The following is a 15698-nucleotide window of genomic DNA, read 5'->3' as shown; positions in this document are numbered from 1 at the left end:
TGAAAAGATGAAAATTAAATTATATTTAATATATGTATTTTTGTTTAAATGAGTGTTCCTGCCTGTTAAAGCGATCGTACATGACGATCGATCCTGAAATGACCAAAATCTAATATAAGCTAATTGTGGCATTGACTTTTTTATGAGACGTTGCAAATGTCCGTCGTTTTTTTTCTAACGTTATGGCTTCGAGTCATTGCATCCCGGAGATAAGAAAATCTAGGAACTAACACAGGATCAAGAAAGAATTCCATCACGTGATAAAAATGCAGGTGGTCCCGTTTAAAAAAATTACACTCTATGACGCTCCGATTTCTTGGGACATCCTGTAGAGTTTTCTTTAATTTACCTTCACTAGCTTCACATACATCTCCATGGTCGATTTTGATGAAATTACAAATAAACTCGTAGGAGTCCGAGAGGCTGTTGAATAGACCCCCTGTAGACATTATAGATAAAATTACTGCACTTAGATTATTTGTTGTTGACGAATCGATATAAAACTTGAGATAATTCTCACTTCATTGTAATCTGACTTTGTCCACATCCGCATGTTATTGCGAACAAGTTTTACTAGGAGAAAATAACAACGAAGTTCACACAAAATTAGAGTGCTGTGAGTGAATTGAAGAAAATTAGCTCAATCCTTTTATGTTTCATGATGAAATTTGTAGCTGGTACTACGAACATTATCAGCCTTTAAAATTTAACGTGTGCCATAATCCAAGCTTTGCAGCACGCTATAAAAATAAATGTTACGAGGACGTTGGCAAGATAGGTAGGTATAAGGAATATATGGAAAAACGGACTGCGGTTTTTGGTATTAATATAGCCTATATCGCTGTATGCAGGTTTTCTAGTTTTCATTAAATGGATTTTAATACAACGTTGTATGTTTTATTCCACTTATGCTAAATCACGCCCTCTTATATACAGAGAGTAGTTTAACGTGATTTACATACAGTGAGATTTTTTCATCTTTGAACACATAATCTTGCTAGTTTTATGTTTTAAAAAATTAAAAAATTACATCTCTACGCATTGCCGTGTACATTATGTAGAAACCGGATACGACACTCGCAATAAAAGCTTAGATTGAGCTTACTGGTCAAATTTTAAAATGAAAGTAAAGTGACGCGATTTATAATAAATGGTCAAAATGTCCTTCTTGCCATTCCAAACATTCGACGGTATCTGGGAACTGCTCGTATAGAATTTCTTACGAAATTTGGTTTTATTTTATTGCCAGCGGCACGTAGGTGATGTTTTAAATTTCTGCATTTTATTTTTGGACGTAAATATAAACATTCAATTTAAGGTAGCTCTAAGAAAAGACGTCGTTTTGGGTGGGGTCTAATAGGCCTCGGTGGGTTGGCTTGTATATGCATCGACCAAGAAAATCTCAGATAAAATAATGCCCAATAACGTTCGTGGAAAGATCGAAAATTCGCAAAATTGCGGTTTTTCTAAGAAAATTGGTCCCACAGGTATAAGGCCAAGCACTAATCAAAATAATAACCAAGAATAACTCACTCGTATTGTATCATATATCGTTTACATATGCAGTAAGCGGCAATTAAGTGAAACAAATTTAATTAAAAATCAGGGATATGTTTTTTGGAAAAACGCTCGGACCTGCTGATTTTTGTTTTTTCTTGTGGTTTTTTTAATGGTAAATTCATATATACAGTGCGACCCAAAAAACAATTACGACCACCAACTTAATTTTTTTAAATGAAAACGCCCATTTTTTAATTTTATTTTTCAATTCCGCTTCAAATTTCATGTGTGTTCCATTTTAAAATGTATTTATACAGGTTAACTCAAAAAATGCTATGATAATAAACTTCATTTCTTCAAATGGAATTACGAACTTTTTATTTAATTTATGAATGCTTGATATTCTATTCCGAACATATATAAAATTTGAAGGGGAATTCAAAAATAAAATAAAAATTAGGCTTTTTAATTTAAAAAATGAAGTTGATGGTCGTCACTGTTTCTTGGGTCACCCTGCATACATAAATTTATCATTAAAAAAGCACAAGAAAAAATAAAAATCGACAGGTCCGAGTGTTTTTCCAAAAACAAACCCCTGATTTTTAATTGAATTTGTTCCACTTAATTGCCACTCACCGTATATCAGTGCGAGTAAGTTAAATGGTGATTATCGCCATTAGGAAGTATTTGACCGAGAGTTGGAAACAATTAAGAATATATATGGTATTTTGGAACTATGGAATTAAACTTTTAGAGGTTGTTTAGTGCAATAAGCGAAGACATTTAACTATAAGAACGGAGATCCGTAAATATCTCCTTAAGCCGCTACCGTTTCATGACGCTTTAATACAGTTACGTGCAAAAATATTTTTATCGAGTTTTAGTACGTTTCATTTTAATTTATTTGTAAAAAATAATGCTACAGTAATTGTTCAAAATGTCACCCTTGAGCTTCGTTGCAGCTATTTAAATGACATACATGGTTTTTGCGGACTTGGATAAAAAATGTATAATCGAGTTGAACTATTTCAAATGCCGCATTGATCCATGCAATCAGGTTTTGTTCTGTTTCCACTAGCGTTTCATAAACTGGACATTTTATAGGACCCCACAGAGATAAATCTAAAAGTAATCGGGTAGTCTAGGGGGCCAGGGAATTAGACTGCTTCTGCCAATCCGAGCTTGTCCAAACTGGCACACTTAAAGGCCGACATTTCGAACAATTACTGTAGTGTTATTTTGTATAAACAAATTTAAATAAAACGTATTAAAACTCGATAAAATATATTGTTGCACATAACTGTTTTAAGGTATCATAAGGCCATAGCGCGTCAGGAAGACATTTACGGATGCGGGTTTTTACACTGAGATGTCTCCTATTGCGGCAACGAACAATAATTAGAGCTGTGATCTTATAGTTCTGAAACACCCTGTATATGTAACACGACATAAATATTGAAAGACCTGTTTACCATGTAGCGTGTACCATGAAATCTACGAAGCTATTAAAAGTTAAAAACGAATACTTTTCATAAGTCTAAGAAGGAACAAGAGGGAACATATAGTACATTTTTTAAAAATGATCGTATATCATGAAACCTGATAAAAAGTATTACTCATAATAATCAGAGTTCGTGAAATAAAATTTTAAATAGTGGAAATATTTTATGATCAGTGAAAATTAAGAACTCAAGCACGTTTTGACAACATTTGTGAAACTTAGCAAAAACTCCAAGAATAATATTGCTATAAATTCCAACACATTTGAATGGAAATCGCATATTTAAAATTGACCAAACAAATATTTTAAATCTGCGAGAAACAGGAAATCGTCTATGTCTTCAATAAAATGGAAACTCGAATCTACTTGGGAAACTAAAAGAATGAATGTTTGGAAAACTTCGGGAGGAGTTTAGAACCTCGACAGGTTTTGGTAATATAATAATAAAAACCTTGAAAAGCAAACTTTTGAAGAAAACGTAGCATCAAAATAAGACAATCAAATATTTTAAACTCTGGAGGATGATTATGGAAGTTAAAGCATTTTCGCAGGAAGCAAAAAAAAATGTCAAATATTCAGGAACATTTTCGTGACAATTGCGTCACTTAGATTAACTTCGCGGAATATTTGAAAAACGACAACGATTTTTCGAGGTTCTGACAATATTCATGAAATGTTAGGTAAATCTAAAAACTCTGAAAAATGCTATAAGACCAGACATATTTTTAATAAATTCAAAGTATGACAAGTTCTAAGCCTTTTTCGCTCAGAATAGTTAAATTGTTAACCATAATATTTAAACAGCAACTATCTGGTTAATTGCATGAAAAGGAATTTTAATGAGTGTAATAAACAGAGATTTATTGACGGCCTTTAGAGTGAAGAATTTAACAATGTACATGTATGGTTATAAGGAAATTTATGCGAGTTTTCATGAAATTTTAAAGGTGTTTTTATATTGCTGTAATAACCATTTTAGCAAACGAAGGATTTCTGTTAACATGCAGAGAGGCATTGGGTTAATGATAAAACAAGGGTTTCGAGGAAAAATTTATAGCATCTGTATTTTATGCAAAATAGGTATCGGTAGCATCTGGTTAAAAGAGTAGTTAATTTTATTGTGGATATTTTACCTTCTTTTCCAACAAATTCTTTACATGTGGCCGCATTATATACTCTCCTAAAACTAATATACATTTTATTTAAACTAATGGACTGTAAAATGTAAAAGTGGCGAAATGCATAATTTGCGAGCATTATTAACAGGGCCATTCATTTACAAATAGTAATTAAAATATTTTTGATAAATGATAATTGGTTGCGTACTTTCCAACTAAGAATATCCAATATTACTCCTAGCAAAAATTCCAATTTTTAGCCAAACTAATCTCTCGCTAAACCAAACTTCAGCCATACGAAGTTATATGAGAAATATTTATATACGCGTTCCAAATCCAATTTAAACTGCTGGAAATTTGAGCTATATTACCATCTTGTATTTTAGAAGCTGAAAGTCAACACGAATTATTAACAATTTCAACAGTTTATTGAACTTTTAGTGATGTAAGTAAATCTTAGATACCTCTGTGATCTTTAGGTCGGTAAGGGCGTTACCGTAAAAACCTGCCATTATTTAACTTTTCCATTTTAATAAAGAGATCAACTTCCTCGAATTAAAACTTTAAAAATTTCTTACTTCAAATAAGCAGCTTAGCCAGTTTCTCACTTATCTTGGTCCTTGGTACGTCACATTATCTCAAGACCACGGCAATAAAACGACTAATGTAAATTTATGATACCACTCATATATTTCACAAAAATAAATTAAATACAATACTTACAATTAAGAGTTTTGGCATAGTTAGGAGCCATGTGAATAGTGAGTCAAAAAGTGGAAGATAAGACCCATTACCTCAAAATAGTGTGGCCAGTAAATTCAACTGGTCTTTTTACCACAGCAATGAAACGTGTACGTTTTTAGTGTTACAAAGATAATAACGGATAATAAAAACTTTATTTACGCCCTTATTAACTGGTAGTTTAGGGGTGCACAAGTACTTAAAAATTAGTTAGTGGCTTGTTGAAAATTCTCTGCGACTCACTATGCACATTGAAAACATTACTGTTAGTATAATAGATGATATAATTCTGATATGTACAGATTTACAAATTTTGATATTTAATAGATATGGAGAGGATTTACCTACAAAACAATGATATTGACATGATACTTTGTGCAGACGAAAATCCCTTTTTATCTTTTTGTCGGGTTGAGAACGTATGAATTACTAAAACTCGTATTTCATATTTCACATATTGGCCATAGTTTTCGGGTTACAAATATTAACTATTAATTTTGTCGCTAATAAATTTGTTGTGTAGTCTTTTTGTTGAAATATATAGAATTTAATATTATAGCTATGAACTCGGATTTAATAAAATCGTTTCATGGCGCAAACAGAAAAAAATAGGATTTTCACTCAGCTGACCTGGATCTACTTACGTAATATGCCATGGTTATGAAATATTACAAAATAGAAGTTCAATTTCCTAATAAATTACTGAAATAATAACAAAATGTTTTAACTACAAATCGAACACTGATTTCCCATGTCACCCTTGTCTTTAACTACTGAACCAATAAGGCAGTTGAAACACATGAAAATCCATCCAGGTTTTGGCAAAAAGCTTTTCTATCGGAACAAACACCTGTCGGTTTAAAATTCAGTTTAGGGTATTTCGAAATGCGTTTAGAACGCTTTATCACATAATTCTATTAGCTATTCGGGTTATTTAAACGCTGTTTATTCATTCCACTTCAAACAAAATCCCCTTTCCCTCCCAATGTGTTGGTTGTTGTTGCGGGAAATTTAGTTGAATGTGGAGAAATTGTACGTGTCGGGATTAATACGTGATTAACCAATTCCGAGTTCAAAGATCGGATGTGGGTTGAACAAAGTAGGAAAATGTTCCCTTAAATAGTCATCCATCTACGTCTATATACGTTCATTTACGAATGTGAAATTAATTTAATGAATGCTTAATTTGACGAGGGTGTTCAAGGCGTAAGGGCTAAATCGTACGTTTAGCAAGACATAATCTATGTTACTCATTTCCGAAGATTCGCCAGTGTGATATAGCGGAACAAAGTAAACAGGTGGAAAAGCGAATGTTCTACCAAAACTACCAATTCACGATAATCATATTCAATGTTCGCTTAATTAATGATTGACCCTTTCACTGCTGAAGACGAGTATACTCGATGGCCACTTAACTGCCTAAGATGAGATAAATCATGATTCAAAATTAAATTGGTTCTCGCTGCTCGAGTCGGACTGGTAAATATTTGGAAAAGGCCTGACTCAGACCTGTTAGAACAGAAGTTAGGCGATTTGCATCAAGCATTGCCTTAGAATGACATCACACAGCTGACATGTTATACTGGGAGTTATTGAACGAGTGTCCGATGTTTCACAGGGTCATTTTTACAGGTTGCTTAGATGGAAAGTTCTAGTGAACGTGTGTCCTAGTTTGTTTAGTTTTCAATATACAGGGTATAAAAGTTGAAAGAGGAAATCACATATTCTTTGATGTCATTCGATCTCTTTCGGTTGACTTTACTAAACTTCGTACCCAGCGGTGTTTTAAAACGATACATTAAGATATTTTCTATATTGATAGGATATATCTAAACAGCTGAATTTTTTTTGTGCCACACTGTATGACACTTTAGTTTAAAAAATATTTTCCTCTACCTTGTCGGTGCATAAAGATATATTCTTTATTGCCGTCGTTAAAAGCAACAGTTTCCGAGAAAAACGCACCTGAAGCTGATCGTGTATGCTCATTATACAAACGTGTTAAAATAACTTACTATCTTACTTTTTATTCACAGAAAGAAGGAAATAACACTTCAAAAATTAAATATTACTAGTTTTTTTTCAAAATGTTATGAAATTGTATGTAATGAGAATAATATTTCTTTTTAGAACCTTACGAAATAAGGCTAGGTGAATAATAAAAACTACAATAAATGTTGGAAATCTCCTTTCCATTGAATTACGAACTCTCTGAAACATTCCCGGAGTATTAAAAATTGTTTGACATGATTCGATCATCCTATTTTCGAAATCTTATTCATTTTGAATAGCTAATTGGTACACGAAAGTTTTTAAATGTCCAGCAAAAAAATCCAAACTGTTACCTGTGAAAATCTAATGATCTAGGCCGACACGTATGGAGTTTTTCAACATGAATTGTTGAATTTTGGATTTAAAAGTTTGATAGTTTATTTTCTTTCGGGAACGCGTAAAACAAAAACTAAAGTGTCCTAATTGTTGCTTGTGGTGCCCTCACGAAAATACAACTAAGTCGTTGATAAATGTCATCCCGAAGATTACGAAATTTCGTAGAATAAGCTGAAAGAAAACGAAAGATAAAAAATATGTTATTTAAGTTTCGAATTGTCATATACCGTGTCTTAAAAACTAAACGAGCTAAGACGCATGTTTGCTGGAACTTTCTATCTTAAAAATATTTGAAAAATTACCCTGTAAAATATCGGAAACTTGTTCAATACTACCCAGTACACGTTGTGTTTATAAATACCACATACCTCTTAAACGAAATTAATTTTTGTAGCTTTTTCCTTTTTGGATATATTTTTTTCAAACATAAAAAAAAGTATTTGACGAATAAAGAACTGGAAGAAATTCTTGCACTAGTAGCAGAGATGAAGAATACGTGTAAGTCTGCTCACACGAGAAATCATTTGAATCGCATCGCGTAGCAGTTTATGATTTTGGCAATAACTTTAATGAACGCATATTACATATCCGTTCCAAGATCAGAATGAAACATTAAACAATGTATAAAGTTTTATTTTGGATAGCTGTGAGAAAACCATACAAGAGGGAGATAGAACAAAGCAATAACGATTAAATTGAAATGCACGAAATGCCTCTAACTAATAGCAGGTTTGATTGAACAACGGATAATGAGGTTTCCCCTGACAAGCATGGATTTGATGAGTCCAGTTCAGGTTGCAAAATTAGAGGTACAACAGTGCTTGACTTTTTTGAATACTCTTTTATAACGGACTTAATGCCATTAATTGATGATAATAAGATAAATAAACATTTTGAATTTTTAAGTGTCAACAATGACGACTCAGAATTTTTTAGTATAAAAAAATGGAAACCCGTTAAGTCTCAGGAGTTGTACTGCTTTTCTGCCACTGCTCGTCCAATGCCACTTATGAAAAAGGACAAATTCTTGCTCATGAAACTCTTATATTTCTTAGATGATGATGATGTACCAATGGAAAATGATTTTATACTCAAAATTAGAGCTATTGTTGACGATATGAGAATTAAATTCATGAAAGTATTTGTTCTACATAAGAACTTATGTACAGTTCGGGGTTTGTTACTTTTTCGGAGCTGAGTACTTTTTGGACAGTATATCCTAGATTTCATAATATGCAGGGTGTTTAATAAACATATTGACAAATTTTCAAGGGATGTAGAATTTATAAAAGCAAATATTTAGATCGATTGAAGTTAGATCTGAAATTGTTTTTTTTACAAAATACAGAGTGTTTAATTTCTTTTTTTTATTTTAAAATATTTCAAAACGGTTTAGGATAAAGGCATGAAATTAAAGATATGCTATTGCAGAATAAATGTGCATGTTTCGGAGTTGGCAAAATATTTCCAATTACACTAGTACGTCCGTGAGGCCATTCAATGGGATGTTTTTAATGAAAAAAATAGTATGCCACTTTTGAATGAAAAAAATAGTATGACTTTTTTAATACGAATATATTTGTTTAATATTCCATCAAATTCCCAATAAAAAAGGTCTCTTCGTGTTTTATGGCTTCAGTAGCCGTTTTCAAGATAGAAAATAATTTTTTATTGTTGTGCCTACTAAAAAACCGGTATAGGTTTCCAAGTGCGATTATTTTAAATTCTGTAGGAGAAATTAATTAAACTTTCTTTTACTAGAAATAGAGGACATGAAGACAAACATGTGTGAAACACATCTTATCGCAAAATATTCCATGGTATTCTGAGTCGTTTACACATATAGAAACGTTGGATGGCCACACGGATGTCAATTGTGTAGGTGGAAATATTTTGCCTAACCCACAACATGTCCATTTATCCCTTCATAACGTGTGCCTAATTTCATGTACTGATCCCAAACCATTTTTAAAACATTTAAAAAATATAAAAAAAAGAAATTAAACTCTCTGTATTTTGGAAACGAAGTGATTTCGAACCTAATTTTGTTCGATGTAAGTATTTGTTTTTATGAGCCCTATATTCCCTAAAAATTTCTCGGTATTTTTATAAAACACCTTGTATATATATTGGTGTCACAAGTGATACAAAGGATTTTACAGGCAGATGTGATATTGGGAAATTCGGAACTTTTGAATGAATGCAATGAAAACAAATGTTTGTGGGAATATGAAATGACTTGTGAAAATATGCCAAAAATAAATCAGTAATTGTTGGCTGGCGAATTCATGTATCTCACTTGCGGATAGATGCTTTCAATTAGATACAACGACATTATTTTTCTGTTATATACCACATATAAAGTTCGTTGGACAGATTGAAAACTGGACATCATATATTCAAACCAACGTGGATTGTCGATTATAACTCTTATATGGATAACTGTTCACCAGTTAGATATGCTTCTTTCCGTAATAGAAAGTGTTCACAAAAGCAAAAAATTATATAAAAAGTATTTTTCCATCTGTTGGACATTGCGATTCTGAATAGTTATCAAGTGTCCAAGACTTCTGCGGTCAACTATGTACTTCTCGAAAAGTCCCACTTACAACTAGTGAAGAAAATGATTTTAACATATCATACTTCCCTTTCCAGTATTTGCGGCGGCAAACTATTGGAAGAAGAAAAAAACTGTTGCGTCTAACTGACAGACATTTTCCATCACACAGTATTATAACTACTCATAAAAAAATTAGTCCAACAAGAAGATGCGTTATTTGCGTAAAACAGGAAAAAAGATTCAAATCGAGCGACATGTATTCTCAATGTAACATGACGCTCTGTATAGTACTATGCTTCGAACAGTTCTATATCAAGGAATTTATTCTATTAGACAGTTAATGAAAATATACCATTCCTTTCGATTAGTTTTGATTTCCTTCCAGATACATTTTTCCTAGTTTATGTACCATACATATGTATTAGGTACCCAAAGAATATTTTAGTTTTTGCCTATGATTTTTTGAGAAATAAAGATTTACTTTGCTAAATTGCTTATGGTTTAGAGTGCTACACAGGAAAAATATTATTTGTGGTAAAAAAAGACAGAAGATGATGTGTAAAACAAAAATATGCGTATTTGGCTTATTTTGTTCAAGACGAGTATATTCGTATGTACCAAAATAATCCCGCACTTCGCGAAGCGTAATTGTTCGTCCTGGCGCAGTGAAAGGGTTAAAGATGTAAAAGTTTACGTGCCAGAATACAAGGTGTTATGGAAATAAATTTTGTAAATTTAACCTATGATTAAAGACATCATTTTCAACAAAAAAGTTCCTTGCAACAGGGGTCGAAGACCTAATGGTTTTTCTAAAAAAAAAATGTTAACTTTGGTAACCGAAAAGCTATGATAGGCTTAAAATTTTAATGAATTGATGGAAAACGTGTATGACATATGTTGATTGTTTCGCGTGTAACAGGAAAAGTTAAAATTATCCAGCAATAACATTGCCAAAAGAAATTTAAAACTTAGTTAATAACTAATAATACAACCTAAGCGGGAAAAGTAACATTAAGCGGCAACGCCGCACTGAACGCGGCCGACGAAGAGGAATTTATTTTTCTTGTGACAATTTTTTGCAATTCCTTAATTCCCGATACCTGATAAGAATTGACCTTTTTTAGCATGCGAATGCATTCCGATCTATGAACAATGCCCATGTGAAAATGCATTATTTACGCGAATATCGCGATCTGCTCTCGATTAGTGGAAAACCGTAACGAAATTCCGAAGCAGTTGGGTGCGTTTACGCGAATCGTTATCCAGAATGAAAACTTCCCGCTGGACAAACGGAATTTTTCATCGCGCACGGGAAAATTGGTTAAAACGTCGTCGTGTGTGCACGGACTCAAGTGGACATTGTGGACACTTCGAACATTTTTAATTGTTATGTTCGTGGTGTGAAATGTGTAACGTAACATTTTACGCTAATTAGGCGGATGCGGCGGATCATACTCAGCGTGCAGCATAACATCAAGCAGTATAACAATCAACAATAAAAAAAAGTTATGTGAATCTTCGAAATAATCTATCAAAAAACCACCACATAATGTTTACATTTGAAATGTAAAAGTTATCAGATCCAAAAAAACCGCATAAACAACGCATATTTGGTTGATGCGGCTGTTTGGGCAGGTAGTGAAATGCGATAAACGTCACGCGATGTTGCTAATTCTCAAAAGATTTTCTTCCTAGGGGAACTGGTTGCACTTATGACCCCTGTTGTAAGGGACTTGTTTGTTCAAAACGATGTCCTTGATCAATGATTAAATTAACGAAAATTATTTCTCTAACACCCTGTATATATCTCTGACTATAGTTGATTTTTACCAAATAAATAATAATGTATTTGCATTGTATATATATTATATATTGCAAGACTTCTTTTTTGTGCGACAGAAAAATCATCCTCTATTGATATTAACTATTTACATATTTTTACTTATCATAATGTAGTGACCAAAGTAAGTTAGATACATTTTTAGATGTTTAGAATTATCTATAAAAAAATAATGAAAATTATAATATTCCGAATCGTGGTGTAGAAAATTACTTATTCTCTTCCCTATATGGGACTACTATCAGTACAACTTTAAACCTAGGGTATATAACTAGGGGTTAATGTGGTATTTATGTGAAGTTGTACCTAGGCCATCTAGTGCATCACCTCCAGCATTTAGAACGTATTTTAAAATGGAAGATTGCTAATCAGCTTTGAGGAAGGAAAGCTTGGAAAGCTCCAGAAATGTTTATTGTAGTTTCATTATTGATAATCATTTAATTTATTATGATATAATTTAATTTGTTGTAATAGTTGGAGCAACCAAGATGTTCTTCATATTTTCTTGCCCAGAATTTGTAAAACAAATCATGAATACTGAAAATTCAAGCAGAAGGCGGAACAGTTGTGAAGTGAGACAAAAACAAGAACCATGAGAGCTGAGACTCATGGGTAAATTAAAAATTGGTTGAATGTGAGACCGTTTCTTGTATTTTAAATGGGAAGAAAACATCATATCAAAAGTAACACAAGTCATACTTTCTAAATCTGCTTTCAATCTTCAAGAAAATTGAAAATAAAACCGAATGGTCATAAAAATTCCCCACCTTACAGTTGGATTTATGAAAGTTGGATTTTATATTTATATACTATTTGTAAACGTCATTGGATATAACGCTGTCGTTATGCCATTGTTGAGTTGCCGTCGAAGATAAACCAATTATATCTTTCTGACGTTGGCGCTCGTAGCAGAATCGTAGCATGGTGTGGTCATCCAACGAAGACAGTCGTTGATGACACGTGATTATATTTTGATTTTGGAAGAAACATCAAATATAAAAGTAAAATTTTTTACAAAGTGTTTATTAAGTACCTGTACAAACTTTAAAGAAGGAATCTTGATTAATTTTAAGAATAAAAGTTCATATTAACATGGGTTCCTATCAGCTTTATTCTTGAAATACAGGGGATCAAACGAATTTTTTTGTTTTGTTTGATATTTTGATTATATTTTTGTTTAATAACATGTCAATTCGTCGAAATTCTGCATTCTAGTAGCATCAGTGTCGAGAAACTAAAATATTTACTTGGCTTTTTGTTTATTGTCAGAGGGCACAACACACAGTCTTGTACCTGGATTTAAATCACCATAACTTTTAGTATTTGTCGCCTGAAGGAGCAATTTTGGGAAAAACGAGTTTAAACTTAAACTTGCGTTAGAAGTTTGTAAGTTGACTGAGAGTTTCTGAAAAATAAACCGAAAAATGTGCCTTTTGTCCATTGTATTATGTTGTGATGAACTTGAATAACTTACAAGATTAAGACTAACCACTACTTTGCAAAGAAGTTAACAACATTTACAATAATTGCTAAAAATAACTGTCGCTTACCCCATTACATGCATCAATTCACTTTAACATTGATTCACGAACTCTTTCAAATATTCCTGATGTGTGATTAATAATTGCAAACCATTCAAATATCTTGTTTCTTAGATCGTGTTCATTTTATACTGAAGTTTTGCAAACTAGTGACTCTAAGTGACCCCTGAGAAAATAATCCGAAGGATTCGAACGCGAACCCTTTTTCTTGAAGCCCCATGTCTCAAGAATAAAGCGTATACAAATTCATGTTCATACAAACATTTTATTTTATAATTAGTCAACGATTCACTCTGTAAAGTTTGGACAAGCATTTAATAAACACCCAGTATTTTAGCGTTTACATAAGCGAGACTACGCCAAATCCAACTTCAAGAATGCAAATTGAATTAACAACTCGTGCTACGAATACAGCGTTGCCGTTCAAAACTATATTCGTAGCATGTCAAGTTTCTAAATCCGCTTTAACATTAAACTCAGGTGTGGCATTGACTTTGAACTTCGCAACTTAGATATCTATAAATTTAATTGTTTCCTTAAAACCTTCGAACGTGAAGTTACTGCGGTAGGACTGTTGTCGATGATAGTAGTTCTTTCTGTATACCTTATATATACTTAGATACTTATATGATACTAGTGAGCAACCAATATTTAGTTCATAAATTCTGGTCTCTTGTTGATGGGAAGACTGGTTCGGTAAAGCCAATTCGAGAATTGCCTAAACTAAGTCAGTGTAACTTATAGTGCTAAAAGAACTTTGGAGAAAAATACGAGTAAAGAAAAATACCAATTTCCTGAGTGGAGTTTTTGTTATAAAATATACTACACGGAGAAATATTCGGATATATAAAAGCAGTATAAAGAAAATTCCCAAAAAGGTCAGAAAGCCGCACGGACGTAGAACTGTACGAGATAACTTATATTGAAGATTGACTTGAAGACACAGAGAGCGAATGTTTCATTTAATCCTCTCTATAAATTCAGGATCAGATTCTTTTCAACGTTGTTTCACAATTAACTAGTTTTTCTTTAAGAAAAAAGTTTTTGTTATTTTCTGGAAAGACTCTAGATTCGACAACTTCATTACATATTTTCTTTAAAAACTAGTTAATCAGAAATAAAGGGTGGTCATTTAAACAACTCTTAAGTGGACGTTAAAATACCCGAGACATTTCTCTAATAAATTGTTGTTTGTTGTCGATGTGAGCTGTTTGATGATAAATTACTACCTGCGCAATTTCAGCATATAGATACTCGTGTTTATGAAGCTCTTTACTTATAGATTAATAAACACCCTCCGTTTACGGGTGACCGTTTAGCCCGCCTTTAATGACCACCAGTTAGGTGAGGTCGGTTTCGTGCATTCGTTTAAAATAGACATCTTAGAACATCTAATCTAATTATGAAGATCTAGGACTAACGTCTACCGCCATAAACAACTCACTGTTGTGAGGGAATATTCTCCTATTTATGGTATACTGAATAGATCACGATTATATGCGGATTAGGCTTGGAAGCGACTGACATCTAACTGAATGGAGGAATAGCGATACACGCAAAAATGTATAGCATTAATAATTCCATTCTAATATCAGAATAGATTTCTCTAAATTGAGACCTCCCGATAGTAAAGGAAAATGATATATCTCTATTATCTTTTGAATCTAGAAACAAAGAAATAAGGGAAAACACGCAGCAGTCCCGGGAAAACAATTATTTACCCAAACTGACGTGGAATCACACACATCCCATGGGAAATCAGTATTCTAACAAAGCCTGGAACTGCATGTGATCCTTATTTACTATTTACATCACGATGACGTCGTCGTCAGGGCCGAAGTCATTATCGCTATTAACAAGCTGCAATGCAGCAGGAATGATGAACTTGAGCTCCTCGTCGAGGTGGCGTGTTGCATCGCTGCAGGCTTTTCTTCTGGAAATAAGAGAGGTTTTCGTCAGATTAACCTGCAATTACTGCTACAGACCTTTTAATTAATTCATGGAAACGCGAGGCCTCAAAATGAATAATTTTACAAGGTATCATTTCGCGTTTTCTGGGTGTACGAGTATACGAGTGCGTAGTGAAAGCCTGAAACGCTAGTAATATCTCGGGAACAGATTATCCGAATTTGATCGGATCTTGCACGCTCTGCAGGCATCGAATAATGAGTTCCGCATTGTTGCCATACTTACTGTTATACCAGTAGGTCGAATTGCTCATTTTTAATGAAACAACCTGTATATTACTGCATTTTAAACCGTTTCGCGAAATAATTTCATGTATTAGAGACATAAAGCCCAATCAACGTGCCTGCATCGCTATCCGTGGAAGCGCATTTCTTATGTTTAAGTTTAAGTTTGAGGGAAGACGTGACTATGGCACTAGCCTTTGATGTTTCCGCACGACACAACGGCTGCTCTTTGCTCAATCTCTCTCGTAAACTACTCGTTTTCTCTAAATTGTTTGTTCCCCACCTTAAATAAACCTTAGTTACAGGTAGACAGGTTG

At 33.1% G+C, this 15698-nt stretch overlaps 1 protein-coding gene and 1 long non-coding RNA gene across 3 annotated transcripts in view; both read right to left on the bottom strand.

Annotated features, from left to right (window-relative positions):
- LOC136339813 (uncharacterized) overlaps positions 1-4712 on the bottom strand; it is a 58902-nt gene extending 54190 nt beyond the window's left edge. The window contains exon 1 of the long non-coding RNA XR_010732211.1: positions 4698-4712. This is a non-coding gene — a long non-coding RNA (uncharacterized lncRNA). The remainder of the gene's footprint in view (positions 1-4697) is intronic.
- Positions 4713-4786: 74 nt separating this feature from the next.
- Positions 4787-15698, bottom strand: part of LOC136339797 (neuronal growth regulator 1-like) — a 73726-nt gene continuing 62814 nt past the window's right edge. For both annotated transcript variants that reach the window (XM_066283291.1, XM_066283292.1), the window contains one exon: positions 4787-15122. In XM_066283291.1, the coding sequence (XP_066139388.1) occupies positions 15001-15122 (122 nt within the window). In that variant the 3' untranslated portion in view covers positions 4787-15000. The remainder of the gene's footprint in view (positions 15123-15698) is intronic.

The sequence above is a fragment of the Euwallacea fornicatus genome, chromosome 6 (genome assembly GCF_040115645.1).
Source record: "Euwallacea fornicatus isolate EFF26 chromosome 6, ASM4011564v1, whole genome shotgun sequence".
Taxonomy (NCBI): Eukaryota; Metazoa; Arthropoda; class Insecta; order Coleoptera; family Curculionidae; genus Euwallacea; species Euwallacea fornicatus.
The sequence above is the reverse complement of the archived record's forward strand: the minus strand, read 5'-3'. Positions and strand labels throughout refer to the sequence as shown.